This window comes from Poecilia mexicana, unplaced genomic scaffold, assembly GCF_051168715.1.
Source record: "Poecilia mexicana isolate PSO_F unplaced genomic scaffold, ASM5116871v1 scaffold_8, whole genome shotgun sequence".
Lineage (NCBI taxonomy): Eukaryota > Metazoa > Chordata > Actinopteri > Cyprinodontiformes > Poeciliidae > Poecilia > Poecilia mexicana.
Window position 1 is genome coordinate 15,161,979 of NW_028263377.1, and position 25,528 is coordinate 15,187,506.

The window sequence follows — 25,528 nt, forward strand, 5'->3', positions numbered from 1 at the left end:
ACTTCCACCCTGCGTGACAACACTTTGCAGTTTAAGCTTTCGTGAGGAAAAAAAAATCTCCAGCTGTAAGGCAAATAAAAATGCAAGAGTAAACAAATTAATTCATCCAGGATGTCTTACACTCTCCCCGCAGCTGAACAGAGGGAGACTCACACTAACCTAATTTAAGCAGCCATCCTTCTCTGTCTGGGTTGAAGAACGTGTGCGTCAGGTCGTTCCCATCGTCCTCTGGGATCTTAAAGGGTTCGCTCTTAATGCTGTCGTAGAGATTCTAGAAAAAGAAAAGGGAAAACATATTTTACATCAGATTTAGCTTATTAAACCCCAACTCTGACAAACTAGGTTAATAATGAAAATGAACTTTTATTTAAAAAAAAAAAAAACATCTTTAACACTTTTAATCCGTTATCTTCAATAAAACAATTTAATAAAACAAGTGGATTAAGTTTAATCTAAAATTAATTGTTGACAAGAGTCAATTTTCTCTGTTGCTTTTCATAAAGTCTATATATAAACTCAAACTATTAAAGAAAGACGGTTTTAAAAAAAAAAGTAACACTTCATGCATTCACCAGCGCAGTGATTTGCAGTACAGGGCTAAGTCAGTCCAGACATTCAAACTAAATAAGTCACCATTCTTACCCTGAGTAGCTCCTCGGGGAGATCTCCTCCCTCATTGATCCCTCTGTTCATGGAAATGAAGCGCTCCACCGGGGGCTTGTCTCGGACGTTGGGATTGTGAAGGCTGGTGTTCAGCATAATAATGGCAAATGAGAGGACGTAGCAAGTGTCTGTGGAGGAAATTGGACAGTTTCACACATTTGTCCTGCTTTTGGAAGGGGTTACTCTTGACACAATGCATATCAATTCCCAGCATTAAATGTTACTTAGTACATGTTCATGATGGCAGAATGCTTTTGCAAAGTAGTCAAGGCTGGAGGAGCTTTCATCGCTTCAAAACATCAATAGCAAAAACTACTAAAATAATTAATTACAATAATTGTCTGTTCAAATGATATATATTGTTTTACATTCAGGTTTTGGAAATTTTTTTCTAACTTCCTGTAGCAGTTAGCTGAGCTGCAATGCTAACAATAGATTGGAGGTAAAAGAGATTCACTTGTAGTTGTGTTTATTTCATTCCCTTCCCCGTTTTTGCATCAGTACAGCTACTAACAGCTGAGTAAATGCGATTCTTGCTGATACTTGTCAGTTCTGTCCATTTAAACACCACAAGGGGGCTAGCAGCCCCTTCAGCAGCTAACGAATCATCCTACACATACTGTGTCTATATTACTGTGCAAATTGTATGTTTTTCTTTATATTGCTAAATTACAGCAGCATAGTTAAGATGAAAATGAAGAGGCAGATGTACCTCATTTGCACAGTCCACTCTGTCAAAACAAGCAACTGTTGTAAAACAAGAACCAGAGTGACAGGACTTGTGAGTAAAAATTACAACTAACTTCTTCTCAAGAGGGAGACTAGTGAAATAAAAACCGATGTATAATCAGCCAAAAGGGCCTAGTTTTTTGACACAACTTTCCCTCCAGTTTTATTGCACAAACACACACAAACACATCCACGATCATAACTCCTGCTCACCATCCTGGACCTCATATATCCACACACCACCAGCCAACATCCTCTCCACTTTGATTTATAACACTGCACACCCCGTTCTCAGGAAATGGCCAATAACTTAGTCTGGGTGTGTCGCTGCTTCAATAGTGATGACCTGAGCTGCCACCTGAACACAGGAGGCTCCACACGGGACGCAACGAGACAAGACTGTACTAATGACCGCCATTGAGCAGAGATCAATACAGTTATAGCCGCTGGAGACACGGACGCTGATTACACAGGGGTCGGGGGGGAAAGCTGCTGCTTAAAGACCAACATGTTAACTTTAGCTGAAATTTTGAGAAGTGTAAATTTATGCCTGAGGAAGTGAACTTTATACAGAGATTGAAATACTAATCTTATTTTCTGAGAGAGAACGTTTATCTTTGCGAAGAGATAAAAGATTTGCTTCGACCAAAGTAAAATTTATACTTCACATCCAGACCTGGCAGCCTACTGGGAACAAAACAGTCAAAATAATTGATTTGAGTTTGCAGAGGTCTTTCTGGCTCAAGTTATCCATCCAGACTGAGTCATGACAATGCTGGTGCTGCTGTGTGTGCGTGCGTGTGCGTGTGTGTGTGTGTGTGTGCGTGTGTGTGTACCTGTGGACTGGAAGACACCAGGATTGCACTGGCAGTACCTGGAGGCAAACGCCTCCATCATGCGATCGATCTTCTGGGCTTCACCAGGAAGTCTGAAGCTCCACAGAAACTGCCTGCAACAGCAGAAAACAGAAACATGATGATCTCATCACATATTTTTGATGCAAAATTTATATTGGATTTTTAGCTCAAATCTGGTGCCAGCCAGCACAGGATTTGGTCTAATAGGAGAAGAAGAGGACGACGACCAAGAAGAATAAGAAGTTAAGGTAACAATGCTGTTGTGATTGTTTAAAACGCTATTTTTGGCAGGAATGTTAAGAAATTCAACACCATTGCTATGGTAAAATACGATGATGATGGGAACATTTATGTAGCTAAACGTTGTGCTTTGCAGTAAGAAAACTGATTAGAGCTTGCCAAAGACTTGAGCCTCCAGGCATAAATTTAATTAAAAAGTTAAAAAATTCTCCCTCCAAGCTTTAGCCATTTTGGAAATAAAAAAAAAAAAAATCTCTTTCTCAATGTGTACTAACTTAGTAGAGACACACAGATTTCTAACGTCTTAAATTTAAGGTTGTCAGTGTCAACACAATGTTGCCAGATGAACAGATTAACATTTATCATAAGTTTAAAATAATAGTTTTTTTTCCTGTTAACCAAATTTGACAGCAACATGGGAAACACTTTTTTCCTGAAATCCCAACAAAGTTTCAAGGAAAATATTATTTAGAGTTTCAATCATTGTAAAAGCTGCATCTTTTTATTTTGATCTTTTTCAAATTATCTGTCCTTATACTTTAAGTTATTGATTCACAATTATTAGCAGAATGATGTTCCTAATGCCAGATGCCACAACATTAATACATTTATACATGCGGCTGTGTAACATCGTCCCCCAAAAGCAATATTTGCACGTAATCCACAAGTTGCAGTAATAAAAAAAGACACCTTTTTATCCAGGAGTAAATGCTAAGGTATTAAACTGCTGTACTGAAAAAGACGATACCTTTTATGCTGACATCTGGCACATAACAGAAAGACCAAATTAAAGTGTGACCCAGTGTTTGTTAGTATTGTATATCTCACCTTAAGGCTTGAACAAGGTTGAGGTCTGCAAATTCATGAAGCTCCACAAATGCCTGAAGGACCTTGATGTTAAAGTCATCCCTGTAAAAAAAAAAAAAAGAATCAAGAAAAGAAAGTTATATTGAGTTAAATTGAGATAAACACTTCATAGTGGTGCATTTTGGGACTCTTGGAGGAAAGTCGAATGCGGCAGCTAGGATGCAGCACCTATTTTAGCTCCAAAACTGTTGAGCTGTCTAAGCGAGACACTATTGCGTCTGTATTTTGACAGCTCTACCCCTGCCCCAACATCTTTCAGATAAAAACCACATGTCCGCCCAGATTTTTTCTCTCTCTCTCTTTTTTTTCTTCTTTTTTTTTAAGTTGCACTGCCTCCTGTCACGGCTCTGCTTCATAAATTCAGGCTACTGACTTCCAGGAGATTTCTGGTTGGGTCAGAGCACAGGCAAGCAGAGCTTACAGAAAGACAGGAAGAGAGAAAAGGAAGGTAAAAAGAAAGCAGAAGGGAAACTGGAGAGGTTACCGTTCCCCTAAGTAGTCGCCAATGACGGTTTTGTTGAGCCCTTCGCCTTTGTAGAGGAACTGTGCGATGTCCTCTGGGGTGTTCTGGAGAAGATCGTTTTCCAGAAGAAACTGGATTCCCTGTGAAGATATTACTCTTCAGTTCAGTAGTTTTGAGACATGTGATAAATCATTTTAGTATAACATAAATCACTTCATACAAAAGCAAAGGTTATGTTGATTCTGAAGTCTCATTGGAAGCTTAGAAACCTGTCTGACCTTTTTAGGATCCATGTTGAATTTCTTCCTTCCCATGGCAATCTGTTTGTTTCTTTGTGAGGTTTTGCTGCAATAATAATGATAAAAAAACTATTAGATATGAGATATTAGAAATTAGCAAGTGACCAGAATTTGATGATTTTCAGCTTGATTGGCCCTGACTGTGACTTGTGAAAATTGTTCTACTACTGTATCTTTTGAAAACCTCTGAATCACCTAAAATCTGTATACCACATAGAAAAACTGTATCTATAAAGAAAAAATAATGTCAAAAATCATCCACAAAATTCTGATTAGTGCAATTATCTCACATCAAGTTGTGTCAAGCTGCTGTGTTTGCTCTGTTGGTCAATTCTGTTTTCTAGGTTTTACTGCTCAGTCAAATATTGAATCTACAGACACCAAAATAGATAGTAAACAGCACAAAGTGCAGTTCTGTGACAGCTGCAGCAACACATCTCAATCAACCCTTTCTACAACAGTTTCAGAAGAGTAACATTTCCCATTTCAATGCTTTGAAAACACACAGAATTTAAACTCCATGGAAATCTGCACCTTTATCTTTCAGTGGATGCTCTCAGTGCTCCCTTGTGCCCAAAATAACCCGAGCCAAGTTTCACCAGCTGCACCTGAGACGCACACAGCCTGACACATGGCCTCACTCCATCTCAGCCAATCGCAGGAAAGCATCCACATAAAGACTGTTTGACTAATGTTTAGATAAAGGCTATTTTTTACTTCACTAATCAAACAATAGAGGATTAAGCTGTTCACATAAAACGTAAAATGACAGGTGTGATGCTGGGAGTAAAATCAACTACCGGTACCTCTCAAAAAAAAAAAAAAAATACAAAAAGGAACTAGAACAGATGCTGAAGTAAACTCTTTTGAAAAAAAAGAGAAAAAGATGGTAAGCAGATCAAATGAAAGCTGCTCCAAGTTTCACCAAATTTTAAGGTGAAAATCCCCTTGTGTCACAGGATTTGCTGGACAAAATAAAAATCGCAAACCTTTCTTTACGGATTCAGGAAAACACTGTTGGCCCTCATAATTCTCTCACATTTTAATGAGGAAAGTATCGGCCAGAAAATAATATATATAATCCGATTCATCATAATTAACATAACCCCTACTATCAGACTCAAAGGAATTCAGTTTGCTATACAGTTCAGTTGTACAATATGCGCCAAAATAAACCCAAACTCACCTCTCCCCAACACAGGTAAGCTGTTCAATCTCATTCATTACTTCAGCGATTTCAAATTTCAGCCGCTGCAATGGAAAAAAAGAAGAAAGGATTCAGTTGACAGTTTCATATACATATGTATTTGGCCCTTGCTAAAACAATATTCTAAGAGACAACTGAGAGACTTCATGTGATATGATAGACGTGTGTCTGCATGCAAATAGAAGAGGAGAAGCTGCATGCAGGGTTTAATGCAACGCATTATCCTCTAGCGTCACATCAAAAGAGTTCAAAAATGTTCATCCAATCCAAACCATCAGCTTTCAATCGCAGCTAAATGAAAGAAATTGTGTCACTTACTTCGATATCATCAAGAAGCTCTTTTTTTCTGCGTCGTATGTTCGAAAGCTCATCTCTCTCTTCCAAAGACAAGTCCTCGGGCACTGGAGAAAGAAAAAAAAAAAAAGTGGGGAAAAATGAAATGGCATTTGAGTGAGAGAGAGAGGGGCTGGGTTATGACGATGGATTAAATGAATTCATTTTCTGAACAGCCAGTCAGAGTCGTGGGGGTTAAGCCCGGCAGTGCATACCTGGTCAGGGAATCCATCTAAAAGATATTACATATGACCTACATTAACATGCCAACGAGTGGAGGTGCCATTCAATTTTGAAAACAAAGATTAAATGCTGCAAACAGACTGGAAAGCAGGCGGCTGTGGGGCACCATGCTGTTTCTGCAAATTTTATCTAACCCAGCAGGTGGTTGCTCTGTTCAGGGCAACACATCCTGGCTTTTGAGCTAACACGCTAGTAGTACAACCATACACCATAAATCATAAACCACGCCTTGCACAAGTAGTGATACTCTATTGAACTTCTCATAGCTTTCCAAAGAATTCCCACAGGGTGATGCTGCCACTACCATGACCTCTGTGTGAATGGTTTATTAAGTTTGATGTGCATGGATAGGTTTGACTTTTACTTTAATAATTAGAGCAACTTTTTTTTTTTAATCTTTGCTCTGTTTGCCTGCACGACTTTTTGCAAACTCTAAAAATGATCTCTTGTGGCTTTCTTCCCGCCATATCTAAGACTTCATGATCAAATATTCAAGTCTGCAGTGTAATAAACTGTTTTATGAAATATTATGATCAAGAGTGAAAGAAAGATTAGAAATCTGCATATGGACTTGAACAAGTGGACTCATATCCCGTCCCTTTGAGAGAGCCTGAACGGTCTCTATCATAAAAACACTGGGAAATAAGAGTGATTTCATGATTTCATCTACTGATCAGTAATCATCATTTGACAGTTAGGAGTCAGATTTTTTTCAAAACTGGATCTAATCATGTCACTTGAGGCATCAAAGTTAAAAAGACAAAACCATAACATGGACGAGTGACCGTACCTAATGAAATAATAATGACTTTAGTGAAACCATAACATTTATTCAATAAAAGCAAGGGTAGATGTTTCCTTTGAAGCATTTTTTTTCACCACAAAAAAACACTTGCAGAGGTACTCTGCGGTGGGTTGGACACAAATTTTCTTAAAAAACTTCTATACCCCTTTAGACTTTTTGACATTTCATCAAATTATAGCCACAGATTTGAATATGGTTTACTGGGATTTTATGCCACAGAACAAGACAAATTAGTACATAATTGTCAAGCCCCTACAGCAACCCTGACCAGCTCTGTTGTCCCTGCTGAACAACAACTTCCCACATCATGATGCTGCCACTACCAGGTGCTTGGACAATAGTGCGTTTTATTTGGATTTAATGTTTAAGACTAACCTAAAACGGTGCATCAAATTAGAAACGCCCTGCACTTAGCTCCATTAATTTTTCAATCCTTGGTCTCAGCTGAAGAAAAACAACCACACAGCATGATACCGCCACCACCATGTTTCACAGTATTGTTGGTCTATTAGGCTTGAGTTAACAGGTCGAGTTAAGGTCTTATTTGATTAGAAAACCGTCTCGTGCATGTTGGCTGTGCCCCCTGCAGGGCTTACGGGGTGAATTTGTGAGGCATTGTATTCACACTCAACTGGCGGACATCTGGCAAGGCTGGCTCTCTCAAATATTGGCTTACTGAGAAGTCAGCTGTCATCAACCCCTCTTTTAGGGCAATTAAGGCCGCAGAGAGCATCTCGCCGTGCAACCCGTCTGCTTTACTGCGTGTGCTCACATAGAGCGTTAAGTGCACATTGCATATACAGCGCATGCAGAATTTACATTTCACACACATTACATTAATTTCACTCCACACAGAACGTCCCAGAGGCCAGTTACTTATCCCTCATTTTGCCATGCCACGTCAGCCTCACCTCCCCCCCCCACAGAGCCCTCGGAGGATCTCCCATTCGCTCTTCTGCACATCAGAAAACAGCAATTCGGTTTGAGAGAGAGCGAGCGAGCTAACAGGAAGTAGGTCATTTTCACATGGAGCCAAACCAGATTGCGCTTCTCCTACGCCGTTTCCCACTATCACACACATGCACACACTCCCCCTCCATCTCACTTTCTTTGTCCGCCTCCACCCGGGTGCTTGAAGTGGGGGTGAGCACAGATTCAAATCCCCCAGCTAAATCATACCACTAAGCAGCTTTACAATCCAGGCACACACCCCCATGACTGTAAATAATGGTGGAAAAAAAAGGACAGTTATTTCCATCCCTCTGTATCTCTCTGCTGCATCTCTTTTTCACGTCATTTGACTCAATCCCCCTTCTTTGTCTCGCGCTGTGAGGAAAAAAAAAAGTGACAGAAGTAGCAAGGACTATTAGGTTATTATGTTCGTAGGGCATGAATCTTGTGTTATCAGAGGGAAACAGTTGGTCATGACAGCAGGAAACCTTGATGGATGCAGGCACTGCAGTCAGTCACTCACAAACTAACCAATGCTCAAAGTACTGACAAGTTAGGAAGGACAGAGAGGAGAAGTGAAGCAGTTATTTTAAATATCTGTATTAAAAAAATTCACAGGGAAAAGCAACTTTTCCATTAGGTTATCTGTGCATTAAATGTAAAGTAGGCCAAGAGTTAATGGCTTATAAATGCCAAGTCCAATAAGCAAAGCAAGACTGATGACTCACTCTTCGCATGTAAAGATGTCAAAGGAGCTTTTTAAATGGCTTGGCTGCAGTGAAGAAAATCTTATTTCACATTGAAAGCCGTGACAGGCTTTACGAGTGTCCTCTTTTCACTGTTTTTATTAACAAAGAATACATCATTATTAAATAAAAGACCGATAAATATATTGCTACAAGTGGATTACTATGCAATTTAAAGTGATCCACCAGATTATTTAATGCATTGGGCTGGCTATGCTGATGCGTTTGCTCCAGAGGTTTTCTAAACCCCTTATCTTCATCCATATAGTTTTATTGTGCTCATCCATTGTGCTTTTGGTCATGATCTACATCCCATGGCCACACATAAAAGACGGAAAGCAAACAAGACGAGTAGATCGAGTGTTTTTAATTTTGGTTCAGCTGGATCTGCCATACGGCAGTCTGGAGTCGCACCTGAAAAAGATTAGGTGGATTTAGAACTCCAACATCCTTTGAAGTGCATATCTGACATGTTTCTGCTGCTGGCTGGTTTTTGTTCTTCCTGGTGTGACATGGACTTTTTGGAGCAAGATTTTGTTTTTTGCTGACGACCAAGACACAGGTCGATAAAGCTCAGGTCTTCAACACGACATGTTGTCTGTTGCTCTCCTTTAGTCGTTAAGAAAATCTGCTGTTGGTGTGTCTGCTTTCAATTTCTGTCATCCTGATGAGAGAGTTTCTGTGTTACGCTTTTCTATATGGGGAGATTTCACCAAAACAGTCCCCACTTTCACTGATCCGCGTAACGGGTCAAGAGTGGCCTGAAGCCACAGTCACCTGTACTGAAAGCAGGAGAAAGTGTGGCTGACCTTCAGTCAAGAGATACGCCACGGAGGAATTACATGATGTGGCACTAATATTTCACAGTTTTAATAGATGGAGGTGAGGTGTTGGAGTGCACTGGCAGGCTGTGATTCCAACAGAGGAGAGACTGATGCCCTCAGCCACACAGGTGGGATTGCTTAGATTTATTAGGTATAGTAAGATTAATAGACAAATAAGCCTACTGGGTTGTAGCTGTAGCCATTGTTCTTTCTTGTCTCCCCGTTATGCAGCAGAAAAAAAATAAGAAACCTTTCTACTCAGGGTGTGAGAATGTCTTGGAGCTTGAAGTAGTTGAATGAGAACTGTACTTTTTTATTATTCTGCTCAGTAGAGGTATGTTATTTTTTTCCTCTGTATATCTGTGTGTTAGTCCATGCTAGTTATGTTTCTCACCAGTATTTACCTGTAAATATAGATTAGCCTGATTAATAACAAGCTTACACTCTGATTCAAGTAATAGTTCCTGATGATTCTTATTATTGGCTTTGGTTGAAGTGTTACCTCTGACAGAAACAACATACAGTGGTAAGAAATAGGTTGAGTCCTGGTCTTTTTCATTATATACTTATCGTTCACGTCAGATTGATCGCTACATTAATTAATAATAAAACGCAGGAGACTGAGTTACTCTAAATTGCAGTCGTGTAATTCAACACTAGCAGTAATATGTGTAGCATCCAATTAAAATCCCCCAAAACCAAACCTGCAACAAAAACAAAAAAGATTAGACTCAGTTTGCAATTTCATATTGGCAACTGAAAAAAAAAAAGTTTAGAAAAGAAAATGCCACCTTTTATGCATTGGAAGTTCCTGTGCCAAAGAGCAGAGAAAAGCAAAGAATGACATGGGAACAAATTCGAGCCCACTGGGCATCTTCACACTCTTTGAATCTGTTCCTCTTGTTTGTTGGCTTCAGTTAAGTTGCTTCATAATGCAGCAATTGTAAAGAAAGGAGACCCTGCAGGCCACCTACGTCTGTAATGCGCACAGCCCTTCAGCCCTCCTACTCTGACCGGAAGCCCCCAGCTGGACGAGAAAAGCAGACAAACTGAGGAAACACAAACTGATTTTAAACACAAACACAAACTATAACCCACGACACACATCTGATGCATCATTCATGAAAGCCTGAGAATCTCAGAGTATGTGTTAATGTCTTTATATTTCCACAGAGAGAAGACCTCCAACAAAAAACAAAAAAAGAAAATCCATATTAGGTCATACACAAACGCTCTAAAATTAACCCCAAGCACATCTACATAAATTTTCTAGGCCTGACTGCTCAGCCGTTTCATTTAGTGGCATATGGAGCTGCTGTTGTGGTGCAATCAATACATCATTATAATATTTCAAACATGCACGCTTAGCCTCTTTCCCCCTTTTCACGGTGACCAATCATTTATGCACAGAGAAATGCCAGGGAGTTCATCTTTTTCATTAGAGACAAGCAAAGTTTTTGTTTTGGCTGTGCTCACACGGTTTTTATGTTTGGTCAGTTATCGGGCAATAACTGACCAAATTGGACTTTAAAATTTTAACAAATAGTAGCTACTTCATAGCTCCTCTTGTTTTTCAGTCATATCGTTGTCAACACTTGCAACAGTCTGAATATAACTGGGTTATCAGGAATTACTAATAATGTCTTATGACCCAACTTTAACCAGAATGAGTGACCTATCCTGCTCTAAATTTTAACAGAGGTTGTAAAGAGGAAGAGAGATCACATGCAAATTATTCATGTCAGAGATAAAAGAGGCTGCGTTTCGGTCTGCTAATCATGCACTCCTACACGTTTATATCCTCAAAGAGATTCTTTGTTCAAATTTCATCTGTCTTTAGTTATTAGCAAAACTAATGACTGTCTGGTTTTTCAGCTAGGTCATTTTTGCAGGGGCTGTCAATGTAGATCTGCTTAGAAATGCACAGCAAAACGAGCTGGTTATGAGTCAATTTGAACTTCAAAAATCTATTTTCTGATTGGTGAATGTACCGTACTATAGTCATATTGGCAGCAACGCTAGGCTAGGGTGACACTGCTGGAGATTAAAGAAGATTACCACATGCAGCATTGATGATGGTGATGGTCTTCAAAATAAAGTCAAATGAAGCAAAGAAATGTAACAGTATATTTAAAAATATATATTTAGACTTGTTTGCAGTTAATTTAGCCTGCAAATAGATGAGGGAAAGCAAAACTTTAATCAGAAACGAGGAAGGCTGAAAAGAGTACAGCAAAGTCCATCTTATAGTCTTAAACTTTAACATAGTGTTGTGGAAAGTGTTGGACTTATATTGACAATTAGAATGAATTTTGGTCATGCTTATTGTGCTCACTTGCTAATGTTTCAACCTATAGATAGTTTAGAATATCAGCTCCATAGTTACCTTGTCTTTGTTTTAAAATAAAAGTAAAATCTGAAGTTTCTGCTCCAAGATAATTAATTTAATAATTAATGACCACTCACAGAAGAAACAAACAAAAAAAAAAGCCCTGCTCTGTTTAGTGTTGATCATAACAATGACTGAGGACAACAGCAAAGCAAACCAAAGAAACATTTGCTGATTTTTTCCAGGCTTTCAATAGTACAGAAGAAAGGCTGCATGCAGAAACTGTGGCTTTTAATCATGACACAAATTAACAGTGAAACCAGTCAGTGTGACATGAACTGAAGGTAATACGGAACAGTTTAAACCTCTACGCACACATCCAAGTCACTGAACATGGATTTTTGTTGTCATCCTCCAAACAAGGAAGACACGCCAGATCTCCTGTTGCCTCTAAGATCTCCACATTTAATCTACAAATTAAACTGTTGACTATTATTCCATTTAGATAAACGTTTCCACCCATTTAGCCATACTGTAAGATTATATTGCAGCTACACTAGCTTTAACAGCTTGACACAACTGCAGCAGCTTGCAGTTATGTTTGGTAAGTGTGCAATAATTGTCTCCCCCCCCCCCCTCTGTGTTACACCTACTCGTAGCTCTCAAAACACTTGCATAAAAAGCACTTATACACACACATGCTGACAGCCTGACAGAAGCAGGAGCCTACACACATACAGCGGTGGTATGAAAATAGCCGACATTCCTGCAACTACAGACGCCCAGTCTGGTCCAACCGGTTAGTTGTGCTCACTTTGTATCCATCCTCTCATTTGTTTAATGTGTGCACTTGAGTTTTGTTTCAAACCGAATGTTGTAAAGATAAATCCACAGCTGCTGCTTCAGCTCTGATGCAGATGAAGGATTATTTGTGAAACACAGACTTCTAGTTTGTTAGTCAGGTCATCAGTGAGGTTACGTAAAGCGGCTGTTGCATTTTAATTTCCAAAGCCGCTGACACTTCAAGACCGGGTTTACAGACATCTTTTTCACTTCAGATAAAACTCAAGTCCAATAACCTGTCGACTCTCATCTAGTCTTCCTGAACCATTTTCTTTGAAGACTGGGAACCCTGCAGTAGACTCATGCATACCCTGGGAGCTCTTTGTGAAACTCCTGGAGGGAGAACAAGAAAGCTGAAATATGTTGGACTTCAACTTCAGATAAATAATGAAGCTGGAAGGATTATTATGCCATATTCTTACAAGAAGATGTTTGAGCATCTCAGAAAGAAGGCAATTTTAATCACAGACTTGAAACATCTAGCCCAGGAAGCAACTCTTATTTATTCAAAATCAGGTCCAACTATAATCTTGTTTCGATACAGAAGTGAATAAATGTTTCCAACCCTGCAGCTGTCACTTGCCGTTAGCCCATCTTAGAGGACACACAAACAACATTTCCTTCATGAAAATTAGATTACAAAGCAAAATCAGAGGGAACATCAAACACAATGTGGCCTTTTTGATTCTTCAAAGACTTGGAGACTCCATAACACAATCCCCTTGAAGCAGCGCAGTCTCATCACAGAACCCACTAGTTTCAGTCACTTATTTATGAACATGTCTTACATATGCCATGCTCCACTCTAAAGCTTCCCCTCTCCTTTGAATCAGAGAATCCTCCAGTGATTGGTTTGTTTCTGGGTCATCATGCCAAAGGATTATACTGTTGTTTTACTAATTACCAACTGCAGCAGCAGAGACATTTTTTCAGATAATCCTTGATCTAGCTTCACTTTTCTTTCTGCATCTTCTATTGCACTTAATGCTCTGTGCAATCTTACACCCTGTCTAGACAAGAACTTTCCTAATTGACCATGGATTTGACGGTTACTCAACAATACCCAACTAATTTACAAAGCATGCCTGTGGTGGGGCCAAACTAAGCCCTGAAGAATTTTCTGTTAGGTGTAGAGTTAGATGTTTTGAGGTGAGATTACAGGTCCCCCTCTTTGAAAATCATCACCTCCCACACAACGCTGCTGTTGCCAATCTGAAAATCTTTTCTTTTTTCTTTTTTCACACTGGTTTCTGAAGTACGATTGAGGGCATCACCACAGCAGTCTGCTTCCACAAGGCTAACACTGTTACGAGAAGCTGTCAGGAAATCCGAACAATGTTTAAACAGCTATTTGCTCAACCTTTTCTTTAAATGCTAACTGTCCAATCCACCTACGTTTAACGAATTTAACTCGGTCCAAAAAAAAAGAGACTTTTGAATACCAGAGAATTACTCCAGTTTTGGGAAAGTGTTTACCGCAGCTTATTAGTGTAAAGTTGAGATAATAAAATGTTCCTTTATTTTCTTTTCAGACTTAGAAAATACATACTGTACAAGATCTAACTCATAAGATTTCTGCAAAGATCTCCATAATGTTTACGATTTAGGAAATAAACAGACAAGCAAAACAGCATGAATATCAACAACAGGCATGTGCACAACTGGAAAAGAAGGGTGCAAATTGTTGACTGGTTCTGAGTCTAAAATCTGAAAAACTTCCCAGTACACAGATATTTAAGAGAAAGAAAAAAAAGGAGTAATAAAAAATGAAGAAATTCTTCAGCTATGAAGCAGAAATCAATGTCCATTTTCATCTTTTCCAGACAGCAGGAAGAATAAAAGGAGAAGAAATTGAAAAGAAAGAGAGGAAAGAAAAACATAACCCGTTCAAAATCTAAGCCAAGACTTTCATGAGACAAAATATGTGGGTGGATCGGATCACTCTGTCCCAGGTTCAGGAAAAAGTTATTTTCCAGGTCCTTAAATTCTGGGAAGGCCTTGCCGTTTTATTATGGTTTGGATGCTGGGTCACATAACATCCATTAAAATTTAGCACAGATTAATGATAAAACTAAACCTTCTGATTTTTGCAAGGTCATAGGCAGACACGTAAACATGCAAGCTTTAACTTGAACCTTAATAATATTATTTTTAGAGTTGCTACATTTATTTACAGCTGTGTTAGGACAGCAGTTTGCATTGTTATCTTATCTGTACTTGCATTATCTATTTTTTTTTTCCAGATGTTCCTGCTAAATGTGAACCCAGTAAGTTAAAATTACACGGTTTGTATAACTAACAGCAGTTAGTCATAATAATCAGTAAACTGATTTCAATGTAAATGAAAGGCAGCATAAGCACGTGTCTGACCAGCTGAGAAGTTAGAAAGGGTTTAATGTAACATTAATGAGATTATCAATATTTTTCATTAACATATAAAAGTTAATGAGACTCAAAAGCAAATTAACCATGTTAAAGGACAGAGATAACTAATATGCCAGGGATTTGTAAACGATGACAGAACAGACAGGATGGGACTGGCTGGAATACAGGACTGCAAACATTCACTTCCTCTTCAAATGCAATAGCAGAAAATAAAAAAAATTAAAAAGTACTGACAAAATTGTCATAATAATAATATCTACTGTTCCCATCTAACCAAACGCCAGCACATTTATTTCCTCTTTTCTTGTTTAAACTAGGCATCTGCACTGCCTCCTGATAGCTTGCAGGCATAACAACTGCATCTCCAGGGATTTCTATGCTGTTTTCTGTAACCCCTGCATATTCTGCCCTATGGGATTCGCAATAGTTAGCAAGCTGGAGCCCACTGACGACAAGTTATCAGCAGATTAATGATGAAGCAGTTGCATCATGCATATAAAATAACCTTAAGCATTTTAAAATATATATATTTATAGCACCCATGGTCACTGATGGTGATGCAACACTAGCATGACAGGTCAGCAAAAAAGATTAAATGCATGCATCAGGAGATCTGTGACCAGGAGCTACAGTACATCACTCACCCTGGTGATAATGCTCAGCGGCACTTTACAGTGGCGCACGTGAGTATTTGTGAGTTTTTTTACCCACTGGAATCTGCAGCAGATTATCAGTCACATCAAATCCTCGACTCTGACACTGATTTACGTTCTCTATGTACTGCGACTGTGAAAATGTGGACAGGCAGAGAGAATTTACACATTCTGAAGAGCAAAGGAAGGATAAGGGAAACAAGTGTTTATCAGAGCTCGTCCTTATTCTTGAGCCCCTCACCTTTAAGGCTATTAATTTAATAAATTACAGTCTTCAGAGCACCAACAGTGGTCATCTTTCTTTGAAAGGTATAAGGGTATTGAGAGGGTTGTGGAAAAGTAACCCTCTAAATTGTTAAAATGATAACAGGTCATGAATCACAGAAAAAACTGAAAACACAGGGAAAGTTGTTATGATTCATGTCCTGTCCATGCTGTGTTAAGCACTCATTCAGCTCACCTGGCATGCCTGATTGCTTACCTGTTCCACCTGGGCCTTGCCCTACTTAAACACCCCTCAGCCTCTGCTTCCTTGCCAGATTATCGACAGCCACGAGCCAGTAGAAATCTAGCGTTTCCTTTCAAGCCTTCAGTGTTTCTACGACCCCTTTCTGTCCATGGATTTACCCCTCCTGCCAAGCCTTTCACAGATCCCTCCTATTCTGGATTTCTGGACCCTGACCCAAGCTCTGCCTCACGACCACCGATTACCGCCTGCCCCTCAAAGCTAAATTTGCTCTCTCTGCCTTATTATCGACAAAGTCCCTGGGTGTTGCGTTTTGGATCTCCTCGTGGAGATCTTCATTGCCTCCACAGAGGCCTGTTCCACTGGTTTCCTGCATCACCCTGTTGTCAGACCCTCTGTTCCTCTGCTCCACCCGTCCACTGCTCTACAGGTCAGTTAGCTGAATATTTCTAAGATACCCCTCCTTTATCTGTGCATCACCAGCCTTCTCCCCTCTCTCCTCAGTGCTGTGTTTGATGATCTCTCCCTGAGCAGAAACCAGTATCCGAAAATAAACTTTTTTTCCTTTCGTATACTCCTGTGTGTGGTTGAATTTCCGGGTCCCCTCTGAGTGTCCTTACAGAAAGTATTGATCTTTTTTCTCTTTGTGAGCATGTACATTAACCTCAACACCTGGTGGCATTCCTGGTAAAGATGTTTTTAAAATGTCACTGGAATAAATCAATGATTTATTGTATAATACCACAGAATTTGAGATATATATATATATATATATAAACTCATCTTTAATCCAGATATTGATTTTTTTTTATTTAAAATCATGAGTTTTATGTTAACCAATAATTTATCATAAAGTGAGTGATGAAATAGATTATGGAACCAACAATTTTCAGAAAATTCAATTTTCTTTGACATACCAGGACACTTTAAAAATCAGGTGGACTCTTCTAGTTTCAAGCTTAAATCATGTCAAACTATCAAAAATCCCTTAATCTTTATGTCCCGACCTTGTGAAACGTTATGGGAATAGAGTAAGTGTTCCATCAGCAAAAGGCGATTGTAAAACTCTATCCATCAAAACATGTAAAATCCAAGAATTCATAATAGGTTCCTGTTCTTTAAACAATGACTGCATGTATCCATGTGTGTGTATGTAAAAGTCCCAAGAAGGTCTCCAGTCCTTGACCTATAATCCACCCCCATCCGTAGTCTTCCCTACTTGATTTTCTAGATTTGTTTAATCCTCTCAAGAGGAACTTGAACGCACACAATATAAATGCATGTGAAAACACTGACAGACATGCATATACATTTAGTTTTGCATACAAGCTTATATAAATAAGAGCAAAACAGGACATGCACAGCCAGGATGAGCCTTGCACTACTAACCCACTTTAGGGATCCGACTGCAGCTGTCAGTGGCACTTTTAAACTGTTCCACTTCTTCATCTCCCTCCACTGGGCATATATAAACTGTCTCACGGTACGAACAGAACATTGCAAACACGCACACAAGCAGAAAGGCACAGTAACAGGTTGGCCAAGAGTCTGTGCTCCTCGCTTGGAGCACTGCTGCCTTTCTCGGTTGCACGGTGTCATTGATGAGACACGACTACATGACTGTGGCATCGTCAGATCTTTTCACTGCACCAGCAATGCAATTACACCCATTATGAAACCAATAAGAGTTTAAGATCTTACAGCAAACAAGACATGAGAGGCAGGATATTAAATCTGGACCATTGCACAAGCTATGGGAATTTTGTTACAGTTTACTGACACATTAAGCATGTTGGTAATTCACTGAGCGTTACTAATGCCTTCTCAAAAGCTGGACTAGCGGATGGGTTTACCAGGCTTTAGAAGTTGGAGGGCGAGTGGGAGGTGAGAGGCTGGAGGCCGGCCAGGGCCTCTTCATATGTATATAAACTAGATGTCCAAGAGCTGAATAGATGCATAGAAAGGTGAACTGGGATAGCAGACTTTGCTTCAGTAGAACTGAAATGAAGGATCAGTCCGTTTTTGCAACCTGTGTCCCCATAAGAAGGAGCCTGAGCTCCCATAAAAGCACAAAATTCATACATACAATAGAATACCTTTATGAAACTGTTATATAAACAAGTATGTGATTCATATTGTAATCAGAACAAAACTGCAGTGTTTTTCTCCTATTTGTGATCTAAATGCAGAAGTCCACAGACTTTGGGTTTTTGGACAGAATCTGACATGCTTGGCCATAAAGTCTGATAGAGCCGGTTATATGTGCAGCATATGGTTGTGGAGAAGTTTTTCTGTGCGGCTGGCTGCGTTGTAGACCAACAAAAAGCAGCAGATAAGTGCAAAGTGTAAAATAATTGATAAATGGGTTTATTATTTTTTTTCCAAACATGAACCTGAATATCACGTGAGTCTTTATTTTTAGCTCATTTAACACCGTCACCTCTAAATATCATAATTGATGGTAAAATTGAACGCAGTTCATTCAGAACAATTCTGACTCCAACTCCAGTCTTTTAGAACTGCTGTCCTGCTCAAAGAACATAATCACGGTCCTGTACAGACGCAACATATCAGTTCATTTATGACCAGCTTTGATTTTTTTTTTTCTCCCCCAAATTAGGCTCCCAAAAATCCAGTTGTCGGTGAAGGCCAGGGTCTACCATCAACATCCTAAAAATGTGTTGCATTTGCAGAGTGTAAAGGCCTGAATCCACAAACTCTCTCAAAGGAATACACCTTTTCCTGCAGGTTGAACAATCTTTGTGCTCTTACATAACTGTTCCAGCACTCATTTTCCTGGCAGCTCAGCTCTGCTTTCTCTTTCCTTTTTTCAATAAACCTAAACTACTTTTCCTACACACACACGCTTAACACACTCTTTATTGGAAGCCATGAACCCAGACATTCAGTCGGTCCATCAAATAGAGGAGGATACTACTTATCCAAGTTTTATTTCTGTGCATGACTTTTGGGAGTTTTCACAGGCACTGCTTACACTTTCCACTGAGAAAATTAACCCTGTTTGCATCCCATCTATGAGCCCCTTGATAGTCTTAAAGTTACAAAGAATCCAGTGTGAGACTGTGTTGAGCTGTAGACCCTTGCTGCACAGCTAACTAATGAAGAGGAAGCTGAAACTCACTTGAAAACTGTTTTATTTCCCCTCTCCAATTCTTCACATATATATTGGGTCTAGCCATTGGCTACATATTAAAAGTGATTTAAAGTTGTTTACAAAGCAGAACTGAGCTTCAGAATTTACAGTGGCCTCATGTTCACCTGAAACATTTGCACAGAAGCACGCAAACTCAAATCTGATTTCCATATGGGTCAGTCTGCTGTAAAAGTCTGCAGAGTCCCGTGTAAGCCAATCAGGCAACGTCATGGGTAATTATCACGTGCGATCAGATATCTTTTTGAAAGCAAAGCTCAACAACGGGCTCTTTGTGGTAACTGGCCTTTTCGTTAGAGATGAAACGCACAAACTTTTGTGCCGAACTTCCAATCAAGCCAAGACATCTATAACCTCGCAACATACATCTAGGTATCGACTGAGCTGTGGAGAGTCGGACTGCTTGGTGCCACCAAGCGGAAAGATGAGCAAGAGAAAATAGCTGTGAAAACAGTGGACAGGACAAACTGTTGAACAGAGAGGAGTCATACTGTAGGGGTTCAAAATGCAGCCATCCCCCAGGAACCTCTAAAGCAGATGTTGGTTTACTTTGTACAGGTAAAAGGACAGCTTTTGGGAAGAACGGGCAGAAGAGTAGATGGAGAGAAAACACATTTCGGTTCAGTAATGCAAGTCTACACAGTGAGATGACAGAGAATTTTGCATTGACTGTGGCGGTAAGATGAAAGATTTCCTTAAGTTTTGGAGCCAGGATTTTTAAAATGCCTCGACACCAGAAATCGACCAAGGCCCAAATAAATTTTATTAGCAATTTTAACAGAGTGCATGAGTTTGCATATTATTTGGTACAGCCAAATGTGCAAATCTCAGAAGCAAGAATAAATCTAGTGGTTTAAAGAGCAAATGTTCAGTTTAGGGAAATAAATAATTTTCATGCTGTCTTTGCAAGTAAATCGGAGAGACAAACACTATTCACTGAATCTTCGGGTCTCAAGTAATGATTCATAGAAGTACTGTATCATGCTTGTTGAAATGGTGAAGGTCAGAATTCAAACCAGGTCAGATACCCGCAGCTGATTGTAGTGAGTGAAAGGGACTAAAAATGTGTCTCCAGTGAGGGCCCCTTGTGTTTTGTGCACGACTTTAGAGAAATCCTCAGCTGAACTACATGCTCCACTGCTGCTCCCTGACATCCTGCAGGGCTCTCGTGCATTTCCACAGACTCCGTCTGCATGCTTCTCTCCATCAGCTTCCTCAAACCCGCAGTTCTTTTGGAGCAGACACACCAGGTGAAACCCTCCTAAAGAGTCTAATGTGGACAAAGGTAGAAAACAGGCTAGAAACTTATATTAAAGCATACTTTAATAGCAGGCTACTTGGATCACTTCAGCGTGTCCCTCTGTTTATTACTGCACAAAATTAGTTGTTTTTTTTTTCCATGAAGCAAGAATGGCTTGTTCCTACAACTGGCAAATGAAGGATTGAAATCTTAATGCCAAGCTCATAACAGCCCAAGTTCGCCTGTATGTGTCATAAAACCCTACAAACCACACACTGTAATGCACTGAAAGCTGCAAACTTTAAATGTCTGGTTCCACAGGGTGTAAACAGAGTGGTTTGCTGCCAGAATCGGAGTAGAGAAGCAAGGCTTTATCATAAAAACGCTTGTTCAGAATTGCTTCCACAGCTCAACGGGTAATTAAAAGTGGACACGGAAGCAGCAGGAGCAAGAAAAGAGTGTGTGTGTGTGTGTGTGTGTGTGTGTGTGTGTGTGTGTGTGTGTGTGTGTGTGTGTGTGTGTGTGTGTGTGTGCATTTGATGATGGACTATCACAGTTGATCACGCAAAACCAACATGTTTTGCAGGATGCCATTTTTGCTAGGTCTGTCTGACTTTGACAAAACTTTGTTGACTTTTGTTTGTCTGTAGAGCATTCAAGGTCAAGAAAAGAACAAGTAAAAGAAGCCATTGTGTTGCTGAAAGTTGGACAAACCAAAAGCTTTAGAGCTTGTTTCGAGTAATTGTCCAGTTTTGCTTATTTTACCATGACCAGCGACAAAATTATTCAGTAATGTGACAGAAAAATAAATAGTACAAGGGAAAAAAAATACACACATAACTGAAGACCCCACGTGTTGCCATTTTAACCCTTTTTCATTTCAGTAAATAATTTCATATTCATGTACTTAACCATTCTGGATCAGTTTATGTCTCTTTATTGTTTAATATTCTGATGAATTATGGAGATAAATATTCATGAGCACTGACAGCTCTCTCAAAGTTGTCTTGGTTTTGCATTAGTAAAGCATTTAATAATGAAGAAAGAGGGATTTTTTCTGCTTCATGCCAAGACAAGTCCACAGTTCAGCCATTCTGTTATCTGCTTTAAATCTTACTCTCTCTTGCCACCTGAATGAAGCTGCTCTGTTTTAGCTTTGAGCTTTTATTCTTCTATCTTGGAAAACGCTTTTAGAAACGTCAGAAGTGCTTTGAAAATTTCAGCGTTAAGAGAAGGATCTTTAGTAACTTTAGTAGAGAAGTTTGAAATGGCAAACGCATTAACATGACAAACACCTGATGGACGGTAGAAAAGGAAAGAAACACAGGGAAGAGATTTTTTGCATTAGTGGAATAAAACTACCTGAGCAGTCTTTTTAGGATAAAATTATATATAAGGACATTTGGACATGTGGACAGATGAAGGTAGGAAACCTTAAACAAAAAACTTGATGACAGTCCATTCTACCTAACTAGAACAACCTAAAGACATTGCAGCTCTGCTACTCGAATGAGTAAAAACAGAAGATTGGTTTCACAAATCATTTGTCAAAGAGAATATTTCAGGCTTAAGCAGAAGTCATAAAGGGAGAAATTGAAAAAGAAATGAATCCCTGTTGAAAGCCTGACCTGGTTTGAGAGATGGTCATGGATGGTCACTTGCCGTTTGCAGAGTTAATTATGACAGAGCAGAGGGACTTTTACTGACAGAAACTCTGCAGAATTGGTTCAGTCAGAGTATCCAGTCCACTGCGTCTCTGCCTCACCGCCTTTCCCTGGCATTGCTCCATACTTCATCGGCAATTCTCCATGTTGGCTCTGGCACTTCATCCCGCCTCCTCACAAAGAAAAACATCTCACCACCCAAGTTACAACAACTACACTTTACCCTGCATGGTTGCACGTGCTTTCCCATCTTCACCCTTGTCTCCCTTTGACACTCCGTCCCTCACTATGTCTGTCACTTTTTAGTCTTCCCTTGGTCTCAAATTGTGCCCTGGAGAAGTGAGAGCCACATGGGTAGTGACGACAGTCACATACTGAAGCTTGTCAACCATGAGGCCACCAACATTAAGCATCGCCCTGTACGGATTCAGTGTTGTAATCGTACCCAGAATGACTCCCCATTCGGTGCTCCTTCACAGCTCCCTGTTCTGCTGGTGACTCTGGTGTAGGCATGTTTGATAAGAGCTTGTTTGAATAAAGAGAACAAATTAAGGAATTTGTAGGCAAAAAAACATATGTATCAATATAGATTTTTGCAACATGTGGTAGATTATATATTCTACCTAACACTTTTGCAAAGACATTAATGGTAACTCTCCTTGTGATTCACATAGTCTCCGGAGCAGAACACCACTTGTGTGCTTCATCCTGTTGCTCTGAATATGTGACAGTGTGTTTACATGCTCCGGGGTATTGTCAGCACTTCCTGTTCATCATCACAGCAGCATATGTCTTTCTGAGAGGGCCAGGCTTATGTGCAACACCAATGAAAGTCAGGCGGGCTGAATGCAGCACAATCCAAGCGTTATGTCCAGGTGCAACTTATGCATCACTCCTGCAATTAGTCATACCCTGCAACTTTGCACGGAGTAAACATGTGGTGCGAAACAACCTTTGATGAATAAAGGAGAGATGACTGGAGTAAGTGTGTCTCACCTGGAGATTATGACTAGGTGTTGATAACACAGCTATATGGAGTTTGCCAAATTAGGAGCAGGACCAGTTAAGTGGGACAGGTTCCCCTTTAGGTGAAATTGCTTGTTATTGGTAGGAGCACTACATTTTATAGCAAAAGTATTCATACTTCATTAACTTACATTCACAGATGTTAATGGATTTTATAGGGTTTTACGTGATAGACTAACACGAAGTAGCTCATTACTGTGAGGTAATGGAGAATAGTAAGGTGGTTTTCTAATTTCTCAGATAAAAAGTGTGGTGTGCTGTTGTATTCAAATCCTGAGTCGGCCCTTCATAGAACTACCTTTCATTACAGCTGTAAGTCTTTGAGGATGCATCTATCAGCTTTTCATATCAAGAGGCTGAAATTTTCCTCAGACAGGACAAAGAGCTTCTTTCAACAGACTGGACGTCGACTGGGTCCATGTTTTAAGCTAAACCATCTCATTTCGGACTAAAGTGTTGTTGTTTAGGATTATTTGCTTCCATTAGTGTTCTGTATTTAGTCATTCACCTTCTTATCAGATCTGCCCAGTTTTCCAATCCCTACTGAAGAAAAACATCCACACAGCATGATGGTGCCACCACCATGTTTCACAATGGGAATGCTTTTGTTTACTGTGAAGGTAATTTTCTTTAATACCAATATGTTGTGCAAGTTGGCCATAAAGTATAATTTTGGCCTCTTCTGGCCTAAGCATCTTCCTTCTTCCCACATGTTTGGCACATTCCATATGTGGTGTATGACAAACTTTAAACAAAACTTATTTTATTTTTACATTATAGTTGCCATCAAAATTGTTGTCCTGTCAACAGTCTTGCACTTGAACTATTAATCTCTGAAGCCACCTTAGAGTTACCTTTGACCCCTTTTCAGCTTGTGTGATAAATATTCTCTTGTCAGTGAAAGATTATGCCCAACATTTGGTATGTTTGTATTTGTGCCATACACTTCACATTTTCAGACAATGGATAAAGCAATGTGCCGCGAGATGCCTGGGGACATTAGCTTACATGTGTGAAACATCTCAAAGAGTTTTGACTAATGTTCTCTGACAAACCTACAAAGGCTAAAACACAGTTTATACACCTGGTCTATATTTAGATTGAATTACTCACAGGTGGACACAATTTTGTGACTTGTGAAGAGAGTCTGTTGGATCAGATTTTATTTAGGGGTACCAGATAGAAGGGGTCGAAATGAATGCTGCACTTTTCATATGTTTCTTTTGATGAAAAGATGTTTGAAAACCATCTATCAATGTCCTTCAAGATCAAGTCGAACTTTGTACTGGAAACAATGAGGCACGTTGAAGTTTGTGACAAACTGAAAAAGTACAAGGGGTCTGAATACTTTCGCAAGACACTGCTCCTTTATGCAGAACTATAAAAAAAAGGCTCTGCAAAATCTGTTTATTAAATATTTAAGTTTTGGACTCTAGCCTGTGCCGAATCAGGTTAGGGGGAATTCCTACTTACTAAGCTGGCCATGACTGAAAGATATTTAGAGATGCAGCACAAATATTTATGGATCTAGTTTCATTGCATACTGTTTAGTCAGAGGGCTGGGGCTTGCACATCTGCGTTTACTTTAAAAGTGTGCTACACTTCCAAAAATTGCCCTGTATAGTCTACAAAAACACTGACATTTTCCAAGCAAATCTTTGGAATGCCTTCTCTTGAAGATCTTAAAGCCTTTTCAGTCAGTATGAGTCCACCTTATTTGCTCCGGTGACCATAAAAACATAAAGGAGACCTGTTGGGGTCAGAGTGACACCAGCGGCACAGCTGGCGAAGGCGCAGAGAAACACGTCCAGTCACTTCAGTGCAAACAGTCTTCAGTAATGACAGCGACGCCCCGTCAATCATGCATACTTATCCATTCACACCGGACGGCCTTGCTGAGTCTTAATCATCACCTGTCAAAGTCCGGGTCAGCCTTTCTGCCCTAATTAAACCCATCCAGCACACATGGAGCGAGCCCGCCAAAGTGAACCTGAAACCATCTCACAGCGACAATACCATTTCCATTTGGGACGTCAGTCCTAGAAAATACTATTCGTGTTGTGATGCTGCTTGCACTAAAGGCTAACAACAGCAAGAACGCTGATGGAAACAGGTCGAAACAGAAATAAATCAGAGGTGTGAATTGCGTGGAATAACTGAGTCTACCTTGGTTATCCTCGTCCATGTCTGCAGCGGGCAAAAATCTAAATCTCCCGAAAAATCGTACAGAGAAACTTCCGATGCGTCTAATTTACTCCTGGGCGAACGTCCTATTTTCCAGGACGCATTTGGCGTTCAGGTAGTCTCACAGGCAGGAGCGTCTCCTCTCAGGAGATATTGTGGCCATTTACCCCTCACACACAGCCCCAGGTCCCGTCCTCCGGGGCCCGTGTGTCCGTCCGTTACTGAACGACGGGTCTCTGCAGCGGCGGAAGATTGTCTTTAAGCTCACAGTGGCGCTCGTTATCCCTCTAAATACGTCTTCGCTCCACTAGTACAGGCAGAGCGGCTGATGAGACGGCT

General features: G+C 39.9%; 1 protein-coding gene across 1 annotated transcript in view; it reads right to left on the minus strand.

Moving 5' to 3' along the window:
- Nucleotides 1-25,528, minus strand: part of cyth3b (cytohesin 3b) — a 34,234-nt gene extending 8,706 nt beyond the window's left edge. Inside the window, exons 1-9 of the mRNA XM_015004368.2 lie at nucleotides 25,172-25,528; nucleotides 5,644-5,726; nucleotides 5,305-5,369; nucleotides 4,098-4,164; nucleotides 3,841-3,959; nucleotides 3,318-3,398; nucleotides 2,229-2,341; nucleotides 643-791; nucleotides 160-271 (exon numbers count right to left, since the gene is read on the minus strand). Coding sequence (XP_014859854.1) covers nucleotides 160-271; nucleotides 643-791; nucleotides 2,229-2,341; nucleotides 3,318-3,398; nucleotides 3,841-3,959; nucleotides 4,098-4,164; nucleotides 5,305-5,369; nucleotides 5,644-5,726; nucleotides 25,172-25,190 — 808 coding nt within the window. The 5' untranslated portion in view covers nucleotides 25,191-25,528. The remainder of the gene's footprint in view (nucleotides 1-159; nucleotides 272-642; nucleotides 792-2,228; nucleotides 2,342-3,317; nucleotides 3,399-3,840; nucleotides 3,960-4,097; nucleotides 4,165-5,304; nucleotides 5,370-5,643; nucleotides 5,727-25,171) is intronic.